General features: G+C 37.9%; 1 protein-coding gene across 1 annotated transcript; it reads right to left on the bottom strand.

The window, feature by feature from the left end:
• Positions 1-7,393: 7,393 nt before the first annotated feature.
• LOC144851926 (frizzled-5-like) lies at positions 7,394-10,366 on the bottom strand. Its single transcript, XM_078709591.1, has one exon. The coding sequence runs from the start codon at positions 9,761-9,763 to the stop codon at positions 8,123-8,125; it is 1,641 nt and encodes a 546-aa protein (XP_078565717.1). The 5' UTR covers positions 9,764-10,366; the 3' UTR covers positions 7,394-8,122.
• Positions 10,367-14,681: the final 4,315 nt, after the last annotated feature.

The raw sequence follows: 14,681 nt of genomic DNA, 5'->3' as shown, positions 1-14,681 counted from the left end.
TTGTAATAATGGTCTTATAAGTGATAGGCACTTCATGTTGAATCATTGCGAGTTGTTCAATAACGTATGATATTGCTACTGTAAACCTGCTAACTAATTATCATCGCAGTGCACAGAGAAATAATTTCCATCCTTTAAGTCTCCTTTTCAATAAACCTATAGTAACTTCATTCTTTTAACTCTTCTTCTCTCTCACTCAACTCAAGAAATTTCATTATCTTTTAACACTTCTAACGTTCTCTCTCTTAACTCTCATTTCACTCAACTCAAGTCTTCGACCACTTCGTTCTCTTAACTCTTCTCCCACTCAATTTTAATTTTTTTCTCTTTCTTAGCTCTCCTTTCACTCAACTCAAGTAACTTCGTAATTCTCTTAACTCTTCTCTCACTCAACATTCAATTCATTCTCTTCTAACTAACCCTTCCCTCACTCACTCAATGTTAAATGCGTTAACTTTCCTTTCAATTCACTGAACTCAAACTGGGCTTACCGAACGGATACACCGGTATGTATGCCTAAAAACGGTTCTTAATGGTTCATAAAGGCAAGTCGGTTCGCCTGGTTCATAAAGGCAAGTCGGTTCGCCTGGTTCATAAAGGCAAGTCGGTTCGCCTGGTTCATAAAGGCAAGTCGGTTCGCCTGGTTCATAAAGGCAAGTCGGTTCGCCTGGTTCATAAAGGCAAGTCGGTTCGCCTGGTTCATAAAGGCAAGTCGGTTCGCCTGGTTCATAAAGGCAAGTCGGTTCGCCTGGTTCATAAAGGCAAGTCGGTTCGCCTGGTTCATAAAGGCAAGTCGGTTCGCCTGGTTCATAAAGGCAAGTCGGTTCGCCTGGTTCATAAAGGCAAGTCGGTTCGCCTGGTTCATAAAGGCAAGTCGGTTCGCCTGGTTCATAAAGGCAAGTCGGTTCGCCTGGTTGATAAAGGCAAGTCGGTTCGCCTGGTTCATAAAGGCAAGTCGGTTCGCCTGGTTCATAAAGGCAAGTCGGTTCGCCTGGTTCATAAAGGCAAGTCGGTTCGCCTGGTTCATAAAGGCAAGTCGGTTCGCCTGGTTCATAAAGGCAAGTCGGTTCGCCTGGTTCATAAAGGCAAGTCGGTTCGCCTGGTTCATAAAGGCAAGTCGGTTCGCCTGGTTCATAAAGGCAAGTCGGTTCGCCTGGTTCATAAAGGCAAGTCGGTTCGCCTGGTTCATAAAGGCAAGTCGGTTCGCCTGGTTCATAAAGGCAAGTCGGTTCGCCTGGTTCATAAAGGCAAGTCGGTTCGCCTGGTTCATAAAGGCAAGTCGGTTCGCCTGGTTCATAAAGGCAAGTCGGTTCGCCTGGTTCATAAAGGCAAGTCGGTTCGCCTGGTTCATAAAGGCAAGTCGGTTCGCCTGGTTCATAAAGGCAAGTCGGTTCGCCTGGTTCATAAAGGCAAGTCGGTTCGCCTGGTTCATAAAGGCAAGTCGGTTCGCCTGGTTCATAAAGGCAAGTCGGTTCGCCTGGTTCATAAAGGCAAGTCGGTTCGCCTGGTTCATAAAGGCAAGTCGGTTCGCCTGGTTCATAAAGGCAAGTCGGTTCGCCTGGTTCATAAAGGCAAGTCGGTTCGCCTGGTTCATAAAGGCAAGTCGGTTCGCCTGGTTCATAAAGGCAAGTCGGTTCGCCTGGTTCATAAAGGCAAGTCGGTTCGCCTGGTTCATAAAGGCAAGTCGGTTCGCCTGGTTCATAAAGGCAAGTCGGTTCGCCTGGTTCATAAAGGCAAGTCGGTTCGCCTGGTTCATAAAGGCAAGTCGGTTCGCCTGGTTCATAAAGGCAAGTCGGTTCGCCTGGTTGATAAAGGCAAGTCGGTTCGCCTGGTTCATAAAGGCAAGTCGGTTCGCCTGGTTCATAAAGGCAAGTCGGTTCGCCTGGTTCATAAAGGCAAGTCGGTTCGCCTGGTTCATAAAGGCAAGTCGGTTCGCCTGGTTCATAAAGGCAAGTCGGTTCGCCTGGTTCATAAAGGCAAGTCGGTTCGCCTGGTTCATAAAGGCAAGTCGGTTCGCCTGGTTCATAAAGGCAAGTCGGTTCGCCTGGTTCATAAAGGCAAGTCGGTTCGCCTGGTTCATAAAGGCAAGTCGGTTCGCCTGGTTCATAAAGGCAAGTCGGTTCGCCTGGTTCATAAAGGCAAGTCGGTTCGCCTGGTTCATAAAGGCAAGTCGGTTCGCCTGGTTCATAAAGGCAAGTCGGTTCGCCTGGTTGATGAAGGCAAGTCGGTTCGCCTGGTTCATAAAGGCAAGTCGGTTCGCCTGGTTCATAAAGGCAAGTCGGTTCGCCTGGTTCATAAAGGCAAGTCGGTTCGCCTGGTTCATAAAGGCAAGTCGGTTCGCCTGGTTCATAAAGGCAAGTCGGTTCGCCTGGTTCATAAAGGCAAGTCGGTTCGCCTGGTTGATAAAGGCAAGTCGGTTCGCCTGGTTGATAAAGGCAAGTCGGTTCGCCTGGTTCATAAAGGCAAGTCGGTTCGCCTGGTTCATAAAGGCAAGTCGGTTCGCCTGGTTCATAAAGGCAAGTCGGTTCGCCTGGTTCATAAAGGCAAGTCGGTTCGCCTGGTTCATAAAGGCAAGTCGGTTCGCCTGGTTCATAAAGGCAAGTCGGTTCGCCTGGTTCATAAAGGCAAGTCGGTTCGCCTGGTTCATAAAGGCAAGTCGGTTCGCCTGGTTCATAAAGGCAAGTCGGTTCGCCTGGTTCATAAAGGCAAGTCGGTTCGCCTGGTTCATAAAGGCAAGTCGGTTCGCCTGGTTCATAAAGGCAAGTCGGTTCGCCTGGTTCATAAAGGCAAGTCGGTTCGCCTGGTTCATAAAGGCAAGTCGGTTCGCCTGGTTCATAAAGGCAAGTCGGTTCGCCTGGTTCATAAAGGCAAGTCGGTTCGCCTGGTTCATAAAGGCAAGTCGGTTCGCCTGGTTCATAAAGGCAAGTCGGTTCGCCTGGTTCATAAAGGCAAGTCGGTTCGCCTGGTTCATAAAGGCAAGTCGGTTCGCCTGGTTCATAAAGGCAAGTCGGTTCGCCTGGTTCATAAAGGCAAGTCGGTTCGCCTGGTTCATAAAGGCAAGTCGGTTCGCCTGGTTCATAAAGGCAAGTCGGTTCGCCTGGTTCATAAAGGCAAGTCGGTTCGCCTGGTTCATAAAGGCAAGTCGGTTCGCCTGGTTCATAAAGGCAAGTCGGTTCGCCTGGTTCATAAAGGCAAGTCGGTTCGCCTGGTTCATAAAGGCAAGTCGGTTCGCCTGGTTCATAAAGGCAAGTCGGTTCGCCTGGTTCATAAAGGCAAGTCGGTTCGCCTGGTTCATAAAGGCAAGTCGGTTCGCCTGGTTCATAAAGGCAAGTCGGTTCGCCTGGTTCATAAAGGCAAGTCGGTTCGCCTGGTTCATAAAGGCAAGTCGGTTCGCCTGGTTCATAAAGGCAAGTCGGTTCGCCTGGTTCATAAAGGCAAGTCGGTTCGCCTGGTTCATAAAGGCAAGTCGGTTCGCCTGGTTCATAAAGGCAAGTCGGTTCGCCTGGTTCATAAAGGCAAGTCGGTTCGCCTGGTTCATAAAGGCAAGTCGGTTCGCCTGGTTCATAAAGGCAAGTCGGTTCGCCTGGTTCATAAAGGCAAGTCGGTTCGCCTGGTTCATAAAGGCAAGTCGGTTCGCCTGGTTCATAAAGGCAAGTCGGTTCGCCTGGTTCATAAAGGCAAGTCGGTTCGCCTGGTTCATAAAGGCAAGTCGGTTCGCCTGGTTCATAAAGGCAAGTCGGTTCGCCTGGTTCATAAAGGCAAGTCGGTTCGCCTGGTTGATGATGATATTATTAAATTAATGCGAACGACAAGAAATAGAGGCCTACAGAATCGCGAAATTAAAATCCACACATGATGTCTAATGATGGTATGACCTTCGCATAATAGTCTGTTTTGAAGGACAGTTCATTCATAGCCGCTTTCTAGTGTTCTCTACATTTTAGCATCAGCTGGTTGAGTGGTCTATTTTATTTAGAACAATCACGGTTAATTGTGATTATAAATTCCGAATTAATATGGCGGAATAAAGTATAATTTGGATATTGATGCCCAATCGTCTTCAGAACAAGATACGCCTATATTTTTTATGTAACAATTAATGCAAATCTTGCCTATATTCTAAAATTAAATAAAACTTCGGGTAGGAATAATGGAACTATAAATAAATAAAAAAAGTAATGAAACAATGAAATTACTGTTATCTTAATTTCTAAACTTAGTAATGTTACTGTATTGATTATCATGACATTACGGCCTGCTGTTGATGCCGATATTTGTACACAAACAATAGGCATGTAATAACATAGGCCTACGGCTACAAAACAATGTTAGATAGGTCTACATTATGTTGAAGGATAAATAGAACAAATAGTACCACAACATTCAAAATAATCAGATCATAAATCGTTTATTTTTTAATAAATACCGTATGAAATTGTAATAATATTATTATATTATTCAATAATGTTTAAAAAAATTTAATATCAATATTTTTGTGGAAAGGTTCACAAATATTAGTATATTGTTTAAATCCGGAATTATGATTTTGTTTAAGACTAATGTCTGTGTAGAAATAGTTATAAAAATCAATAAACAAAATCAAAACAAATATTGTATTAACATAGGCTAAATCATATTCTGTGTGCTTAAACTACATCAACATGATATTTGTTTTAACTTCGACACATGGAATACGGTACCAAGTTGTCAAGTTCATACCAGGGGTCATTATGTTATGTACCCTTATGTCAGAGGTCATAGCTTATTTACACTAAATACGTGAACAACATCAGAAAACACGCTTTATAACACCATCGTGATTCTTTTTTTAAAAAGGTAAAAACGATGGCACCTGACCGGATTCTTATGATGGCCTTTGGGTAGGACTTTTTATAATGGCTTTTGGGCCGGACTCTATGATGGCCTCTGACCGGACTCCTCAGCACGATGCATCTGACCGGACTCTATGATGGCCTCTGACCGGACTCTATGGTGGCCTTAGGACCGAATTGTTCAATTGATATTGGAAACTTTAAGCTCAAGCAATGGTTAAAGTAGACTATTGGTATATCTTACAATCGATCTGTGTGGATCTCTTTGTTCGATAATATGTTGATTGATGGATAAAAACAGAAAGATTAGTATTGTGTAACAATCAATGCGTACGTACATCCATGCCTCGAATGTTCAATAACTGCCAATGATAAAACTAAAATAATAACAGGACACTGAGCTCGCCTTGCCAAGATAGGAACTGTAACAGTCCTTCTATCTTATGTCTGGCTGCGACAGATACCAACAGTACTGTACTATGTACATCACTCTGCGGTGCGCGATTTCTGTTTCTGTACTGTTTCTGTGTCGCAGCCACAAATAAACTCTTTTGTCTCTGGAGATCAACATTGCCTTATTTTAATAACAAACAAATTGTAAATAGTAGTAATAGTTAGTAAATATTATTAGGCTAATATAAACGAAACTCACCATTTTCTGGCTTGTATAATAAAACAAAATTGGTAGAGACATTATTTACAATAATTGCATGTTATATTGTTCTTCAATTTTAGTTTGTCTACATGTTTTATAGAAAAAAAAACACCACCAGGGGGCCTGAAAATTTACATTGCATCAATTCAAGAGATACACACAAGCGTAGTAGGCCTACAATTAGACAAAATATCTGTGTACAGGACTGACTGACTTATTGTTGAATTGAGTTGTAAGCCGTATTGTTGTTAATGGGGTTCTAATGTTCCCACAAAGTCTCTAAATAGACTACCCTTAGAAATGGTTACGTAACGTTTTTGAAGACAATTTAACCCTGGAGTGTTAAATATAACGAACTGGTTTGACAACCACATTAGTGTATTTCGTGATGGTTATGTTGATAAAACAAATAATCATCAATTCTCGGCTGCGTTTGCGCGCAGTGCCGAACGCAACGCACAGACGCGTAAAAATCGTACTTTTTGAAATGTCGAAAAAATAATACTAGGCCTAGTGTGCATAAGATTTGCTTTGAAATAGGCCTATTTACATTTCAAAATGCCCTCATTCTAATCTACCCAGAAAACTCATTAAGAAACGTTATTAAATTCCGCCTAAATAATTAGGATGTTATAGCTACAAGGCCTAAAATAGGACTGGGATGAAAGCGAATTAGATAAACAATTTAGCGACCAGAGCGCAATCACGCGTGCGTAATACAGATACAATTACCACCACCATCAATCTACCGTATTCCCTACCATTTTTGGTATGAAAATGAGTTCTAAGTTACCAGAATATTTGGACAGTTTCAGATTTATAGCGGGAGGGGGGAGTCGGGACAAAAAGAAGTACGGTACTCTCCGCAGTGATGGGTTTTTTTTTATGGGAAAACAAAATAACACATAGGCCTAATTGAGTGAGTGGTTTTGGGGATTTTTTTTTGCACTAATGAGGCCTTAAAGTTGTTAAAATAATGGACTTGAAGCAGCATTGTTCCAGCTGGCAATGAGGAGGCACACCATTCCGGACTTAGGTAAAGCCTCTGTCTCACTCTACCATTGTTTTGTATCCAGTAAGAGGTAGTATTTAGTAGCATGAATAGCAGAGTATTTAGCAATGTGTAGAAGGTATTCATCTGGCCTAATGATTATTCACTAATTGGGCATTCAGAGGTCGTCAGTGTTAATACCTCTATTGTGTTGCCGTATAGCTTACGACAAATTAGACGAATTGGAATTTCAACAACTTGTCTATAACTTGGACATTCAAATGTGATTTCTTACTAAATTAATTTAATTCACTATCTGTAAGTTAGTATACAAAGAAGTCGAGTCTCAGGAAAAAATATAAGAACACCACAAACAGTTAAGCGAGTATGTCCGCCACGAAAGTGCACATGTATAATTTATAAACAAACGCGTACAAAAGGCGATCAAAATAATCATCTGAATCTGAGCGCGCGCGCGTTACTATTGACTGTGTGTGTGACGATATCGTGTCTGACGATATGACATCTAAACGTCATGGCTATTAATAACCATACAGGCGCTTTATAGGCCTCATTCTATTATCATATAATACATAAATGAAAATGAATATCTGACACATGGGCTAATCATAACAGGCCTTTAGAACCTATGTTATAACATAGACATATTATACAGGTAATTCATCGTTTTAATCGATTACGTCACGATGTAATGATGTAAACTCTCTATCAACTAAACGTTATGCTAGAAAGTAATACCCCGCCAGGTTTCCACAGCAAACCAAAACATTGACAAATTACGTTCACAGCGGTAGAACATTTTAACTTCTACAACCACTTTATAAATAGAACTGGGACATGACAAAATGACAACGCACACTTGTATTCATATCATCAATTATTATTATTTTTCTCTCTCTTATCTTCAATATGTATAAATATCACAATAAATGGACAAACTTAACCAAATAAAAATCGAATACATTTAAAATTATATACAAATATTATTAACATTATATTATACATTTTATATATTTAAAACGAATATTTGGATTGGTTTTGAACCAATAATCGTATTCAACGCAAGTAAATATTTGCGCACTTTTTGCATTTGTAAATATAACAGTTTAGAGGGTTAAAATAGGCCTACATTATTCCTTGTAAGAAAGATTTTTCGTAAGGACATGTGTTAAGAGATTATAGCAATGCATTGTGAAAGATGCCTCGATCTACTGTCTTTATTTAAAGTGTTAAAAGCTTCCAGTATGCTACCGTTTGTCTACCTAAACAAATAATCCATCAGATTTTCTGTGTCAAAGGTCGCTATTACAAATTTCAACGAATTTTTTAATGTATAGCATTAAATGTACACATTATCATTATTATTTAGATAGAGCATGATATATCTTTCAAAATGGAATTCTATATTTTAGGGGTGTTGAAAAATGTGAAAACATTTTAAAATTAACATAAACAAAGAGTCATCATTTTGTACTTAACTTAATATAGGGCCTAATTTACGTTCTTTAAAGTCGCATATCGACATAAAATTTTTTTTGAGAATTGAAGCATCAACTCTAATTCAATACAAAGTTAAAAATCTAAATTTTCAATTAAAAAATATATATAATTAAAATAATATTGTTAAACATGAGCTAAGGACAGTGCTTTAGTATTTACAGGCCCACTAACAACAGGCCTAGACTCATAGCCACAAAGTCTTTCATAAAACTTTCTCCAAGAATCTAAAGTTTTACTCGACCAAATCCAAAAACCTGATGTGATACCCACAACAAGGCACATGAAATATTTTAACATAAATACTGAATAATCAGGTGAAATATTGTTGGATGATTTACACGATTGACAATTATAACTAGTGTTCCATTTATCGTGAGAATGTTGTTCGTAGAAGTAACAGGCTACAACGATTGTTGCTGGCACCGTGTATAAAACTGTAAATACGCCAATTCGGATCATTAGTTTTTCTAGTTTATCAGTTTTTGTACCACCTTGTTTGATAACGTGTCTGATTCTGAATAATGATACGAATCCAGCCAGTAAAAAAAAAGATCCGATGAGTAGATATACAATGAGTGGAATGAGAACAAATCCTCGTAAATTGTCCATGTTTTGGTTTCCGACGTAACATATTCCAGTTATTGAGTCTCCATCAATTGAACTGGTCGCCAGAACAGCAATTGTCTTTACACTTGGAATCAACCAAACAGCAAGATGAAAGAATTGAGAATAACTTGCGATAGCTTCACTTCCCCATTTTAAACCAGCAGCTAAAAACCACGTAAACGACAGGATAACCCACCAAAGAGAACTAGCCATTCCGAAGAAATAGATGAGAAGGAATACCAAGGTACACATGGCCGGTCCGGTGGTGTCGTAACGAACGGTTGCCCCGTCACAGGCTATAGCTTCGTGGCCTGCAACCAAACGGATGATGTACCCAATTGATACGAATAGATAACAACCGCTTAGAAATATAATAGGCCTTTCTGGATACTTGAATCGTTCAGAGTCAATACAATAAGTAAGAATTGTTATAAATGTTGATATGCAGCATAAGATTGACCAAAGACCAATCCAAAATGAAGCAAAAGTTTTTTCGTCTTCTGAGAAAAACGCACCACGACATGGTGTACCACAATTTGGTACACCACCAGTAGTAACTTGGTTGTAGTATGAGCTAATTTCTGGTATTTGTACCATTGGTGCACGACATGAACAAGTACATTCGGTTTTTGGTTTAATTGTACGGTAAATATCAGGTTTAATCCAAGGTTTGGTTGGTTTAGTTGGTTGTACAATACCTGTAGGTTGTGTTGTACTGGTTTCACTGGTATTAAAATCCATGCAAAGTTGGTCGCCACCATATACAGGTAAATCTTCACATCGCATTCTTTCGGGCCAAGCAAACCCATACTGTCTCATAAGTGGGGCACATCCAGATTTGGCCCGTTCACATACACTTCGACAAGCTGGTAAAGGTTTACGATAGTTTGTAACACAAATTGGTGTATACATGCTGCAAAGGAAGAATTTCAAATCTGGAGAACATTTGATCTCAACGAGAGGCCAGAATTGATGAACTTCCATTCCAGCTTCCTCTTGCGAATCATGGTTAAACTGGTTCGGCATGTAAGTCATGTTGTACCCAATCCCTCTGCACATAGGGATGGTGATCTCTTCACATCTAGGTTCACGAACCGATAAGCACGGTGAAAATAAAAGTCCCAAAATTATAGAAACAGCATATACGATGAACGCCATGTTTCAGCACTGGAATGAACGTGGTAAAGTGTTTAAGCACCAAGTGTTTGTATGATCAGGCGTACTTCAGCAAACAGTCCAAACAGAAACACACTGAGCTACCAATATAGAACAAATAACACAGTATGCTTGCTAACCTTCTTGCAAGATGAACCGTTATACCTGCTACCAATCAAATTCGCCTGAACGGATCTTCAACTTAGTTCAGACTTTATCAAACTTAGCACAGGGTTTCAAAAACCATTATAATATCCTGTCCGGTTTGGGTTATCAAGTAATAGACGTATTCTGCTGGTTACAAGATTCCAATATTACTATATAAACTTCCGGATGTCTAATAATTGCTGGAGGCTGTACAAAGAGGAGGTTCTAAGATAGTGTGTGTTTCCTCCTTCGCTAACAACTCGATAATGCACGAGTGTGGTGGGTTTGACGGCCTATAGCAATTCACATCACACCAAGGTGCTAAAGCCAGCCTGTCATTTATGTGTCAGCTCATTATGTCCATTCACAAATGACGTAATCTGTCAATCATGTAATAGATCCCCCAATTAGCGTAACGGTTGGACGTGACGTCACATAAATCTACTCTCAGCCAATCGTGTGATTTTGTTTTTTATTCAACTCCCTTTCTTTTAAAAAAAGTTTTATGAAAAGGATTTGTGAAGACAATTTGTAAGCGCGTTCGTACAATGCGTCTTTGTGGATTTCTTTTGTTTGACTGGCTGTGTTGTTGCTTCAACTTTCTAATCATGAACTATTGTTAAACGGGTGTTAGCAAAAAAACTCCTTTTACTAAACTATACATTCTATATTGACATAGTTTGGATTTCTCTTTTCTTCATTATCAACAACAGCTACCGTCTTCGAAAAGCATTACTTAAGTATATTTACATTCTCTGGATTTCAACAGAAACCGGGGCAAATGTACATCGGATAAGTAAATCAAACATACCTAAATATACCACGTAAAGTGAACCTAGACCACATAAGGGTAACAGTCCATTAGTAAATTATCCTAAGTCAATGACAAACCATCTTTAATAACCAACAAAAGTTAATGATATTGTTGGAAGTCGTTGGTTGGGTTTCATTTCAAACAGTATTTATTACTTGAAACGCCTTTACTCTGTGTATCCCTCTGTTTACTGTGGGTACCACCTAAACTTACCCATTATATCTAAATTAATCTAAACTACCAAACGGACTATCAACTTTTTACTCAAGTGGTTTTTATCTAAATTATGAAATCCTCACAAAGCATGCATTTAGTGGATAATTGTAAGTTGATAGTTATTTTACAGACTTCTAGTCTGTAGTGGGATAAGTTTTGTTTTCTTTTCTCATGACCTGCCTACGCAAAGTTTAAAATAAATTACATTTTTTTTAATTAACCGATCGTAAAAGTTGAAGAAAATAATGCTATGAATATAATGAAGGCAACCATGTCATCAAATAAAATATTGAAACATTTGTAAAGAAATTATATTATTAAATAGAAAAACGTTTAAAATAGGGGCATACGGCATGAATGCATAATTTTAAAAGATCCGTAATATTTGTGTGTTAAGTGTAGTCTAATTCTTCTTTATTGTATATTTTCAATCATAAAACTGACCTAATACTATAGGCCAGTATATAATGTATGTATTTTTAGCTGTATTGTATACCCTTCCGCTGTAATTTTGAATTATGAAGTTAAATTTTAATACTATTTTAGTAACAAGAAATCTTGATAATGAACGTACATTTTGGGCATTATTATGATTGACATAACAGACACTTAATTAATTCCAAATTAAAATTGCCATCGACTTGTCAGTTGGCTAATGGAGTCTGTTTACTACAATACTCTATGGAATAAGACAATGACTGATGAACCCCCTTCACACGTCATTCATCCGGGTATTGTACACCCAGGCCCTCGTCATTGTTCCCCGTTTCACACCTTTTAGTGTGAATAGGAATTGTCAAATGTTGAACATTTCAAGAGGCATCTATTTTCAATCCAAGGATAGCAAATTGTATGGAAATGACCTGTTAATGATATTTCAATTATAAATCTTCACTATTTCTTAACCTTGGTCGGTGATTGCAGTTATAAAATGTTATAACGTCCAAATTACTTACTGTTCAATATATTTTAATCTTCCACTTATTCTCTTGTATAGAATGGCCTAATGGTCATGGTCTGCATTTCAAATACGCGTTTATAAATAACGTTTTTAAAATGATTGTTGACGCATTAAAGCCTATAACAATATAGGCCTACATTATAAAATTCGTATTGGCTAAAACACGAGAGGATATAATATACACACATACGATATTTAATTATTTCTTTTATTGTCATAAAATTAAGGCAACGATTTAAACTGAAAAAAATAAAATTGTAAATGACAGAGTGCGGATGTTTCGTTAAAATAAAAAACGCGTTTATAAATAACGTTTTTAAATTGATTGTTGACGCATTTAAAGGCCAATAACAATATACAGTACATTGATAATATAAACATTAGGAAACTAAAAAAAGGTGAATCGGTTCGAATTATCTTGGTTTACTAAACTATCTTGTGTCCTCCTTAAACTTGTCAAATCAAAGGTAACATAATTATTTTAGTTATAAACAAAACGTTTGTAAACTTACGATACTAAGTACCCCTTTATGTTATTGAGTTTTAACGAAGCAAACGGACTCTAATTAAGCATTCAATTTGTTTGGTATGTTTATGCTAAGTTTGCACGACTAAGAGTGAGTACTTTGTTAAACGGTTGTAAATGTTTAATCTCTGCAGAATGTTCCACAGCTTGTATTATTCGTAGGTCAAGTTGGGTCATAAAAAAAACAACAATATTATATTAATTTCGTAAGAATAAAATATGCGAAAACTGATGCATCTTGTAAAGGGGTCTATAATTCCACACAAACGTTATCCACTAACTCTATTCCAATTTAATAGTCTGAGGTTAGGCATATAAGCGAAATAATAATAATAATAATAATAGTTTTGACGAAAACAGTAAGTTTTCTACTTCGAATAAAAATCATGGTCTAAATAACTACGTCGAGTCATTATTGTAAGTCGCACGCTTGGGTTGTTAAATCATTTTGCACTTAAAGTGCCCAATTAGGTCTTAATTAGGGAGTAAGTACGACAGCCTTCATTTATTCTAATGATTCTTTATTACATAATAGTAGAAAATGTACATGTAAAAACATATCTGCGTATAATATTCTGAGCAGACTACAGTGAAAACCGTCATAAATGCACTATTCGGAACTTCCTGCAAGAAGTACTTTTGACTATCAATAAAGTATCTATAATCGATTTTGTTTATATGTTATGTTTTTTTTTATTAAAAAAAAAATATATATTTATAATTGTCCCCCAGAAAGATAATTTGAATTGTGTCACGTACCGTAATTATTATAAACTTTGATCAAAATTGGATCGGGGAAAAATAATATAAAAATAAAGTCATCCGGAAGCCCATTGTCTTAAATGTAATGATTTATTTTGACTTTTTTACAGTGAAATCATCATAAATAAACCCAAAGTTAAACGTTAAAGTATTACCAGTACGGTAGTTTATGTAAAAAAGAATAGAGACGATAATTAAGTTATAAGTGACTGAAATTCGTCAGCTGGGTTCCTGCGCTGCCGCCACTGCTGCTATTTCGGCTGTATGCAGTATTCCACTTTTTCCGCTGTTTATCTCAGCGAGTATTTACATTATGGGAATTGCTTGACGTGATGAGGAATGGGATTTTAATCCACTCTTGAATTGTGGTTTTAATAAACAGAGAATCAAAAAGTCAATCAAATGCAGGTTTGGTGTTTAATTCAGGAATAGTTAGGCCTATACAGACATTCTACAATTAAGGTTCGGCCTGAACGCTACAAAACGAAGAAAAAAATATCGATCGGAATCAATATGATAGAAAACTTTTGTAACAGAAGAGAAGATGAAGGCGACGGTATAATTTAAACGATTAATATGAGCATGCGTGTTAGCCCAGTATTACAACCATTATTATTGGAACTGTAATGGTCGATTCATCCTGTCTCTGTCCGGAAAAAGCTTGACTAAATTAATCACATAGGCCTATATTATATGGTATATTCATGAATTATGTATCAATACAACATTCAGTATACTTAATACTGCATATAGAAAACAGGTATTCAGAACGAATGCCCTTATATGGATTAGGACGACGCATCATGCCTATCAGTCATTCATGTGTAAAAAAGGACCAGTCAATCTCACAGTGTGTCATCAGAGTCTTTTTACAATTTACAAACAATAGAGAAAGTATCGAATAGTCACAAAACAACTCATCTCTGGACACCCAGATCTAATCATCTGAATTATCACACTCTAGTGAAAGCTTCGTTAGTTTCATTTCACTAACATAGACCCCCTTATGCGACGCATTTTACTAAAATAGACCTCCTAATGGTGTCGACTAAATACCCCGGAATAGTGTCACCTTTAACTAAAATAGACCCCCTTTAATAAATACCCCAGAATATGCTCACAGTGTCGACTAAATACTCCGCAATTGTGTCGTCTCATGAACCTCCTTCTACACGACTAATTGGACGTTCCCATATGGTTCCCAGCGTCCTATGGGCGGCGTTTTTAGACATTATCATTATTATTATTATTATGTTTTCAACCTGATCTAACCTATGAGTACCGTATTTTATTGATTCAGAAAAAGCAATTATAATTATTTACGAAAGAAATAATGTCTGTGTAATTATTGGAAAATTATTAATAAAATCATATTGTATTCAACCGGGAAAAAAGTATTCGTTCTTGACATCGTTCGCGTTTTTGGAATTGTAGGCCTATATATTGTTATGAATGAGTTTGTATTTTTACATTTGTTGTACTTTTTTTACCTTTT

Source organism: Antedon bifida, chromosome 1 (assembly GCF_963402885.1).
Source record: "Antedon bifida chromosome 1, ecAntBifi1.1, whole genome shotgun sequence".
Lineage (NCBI taxonomy): Eukaryota > Metazoa > Echinodermata > Crinoidea > Comatulida > Antedonidae > Antedon > Antedon bifida.
The sequence above is the reverse complement of the archived record's forward strand: the minus strand, read 5'-3'. Positions and strand labels throughout refer to the sequence as shown.

What these genes read in the sequence shown, in the direction of transcription:
- LOC144851926 (XM_078709591.1), bottom strand. Translation starts at nt 9,763, where the DNA reads ATGGCGTTCATCGTATATGCTGTTTCTATAATTTTGGGACTTTTATTT.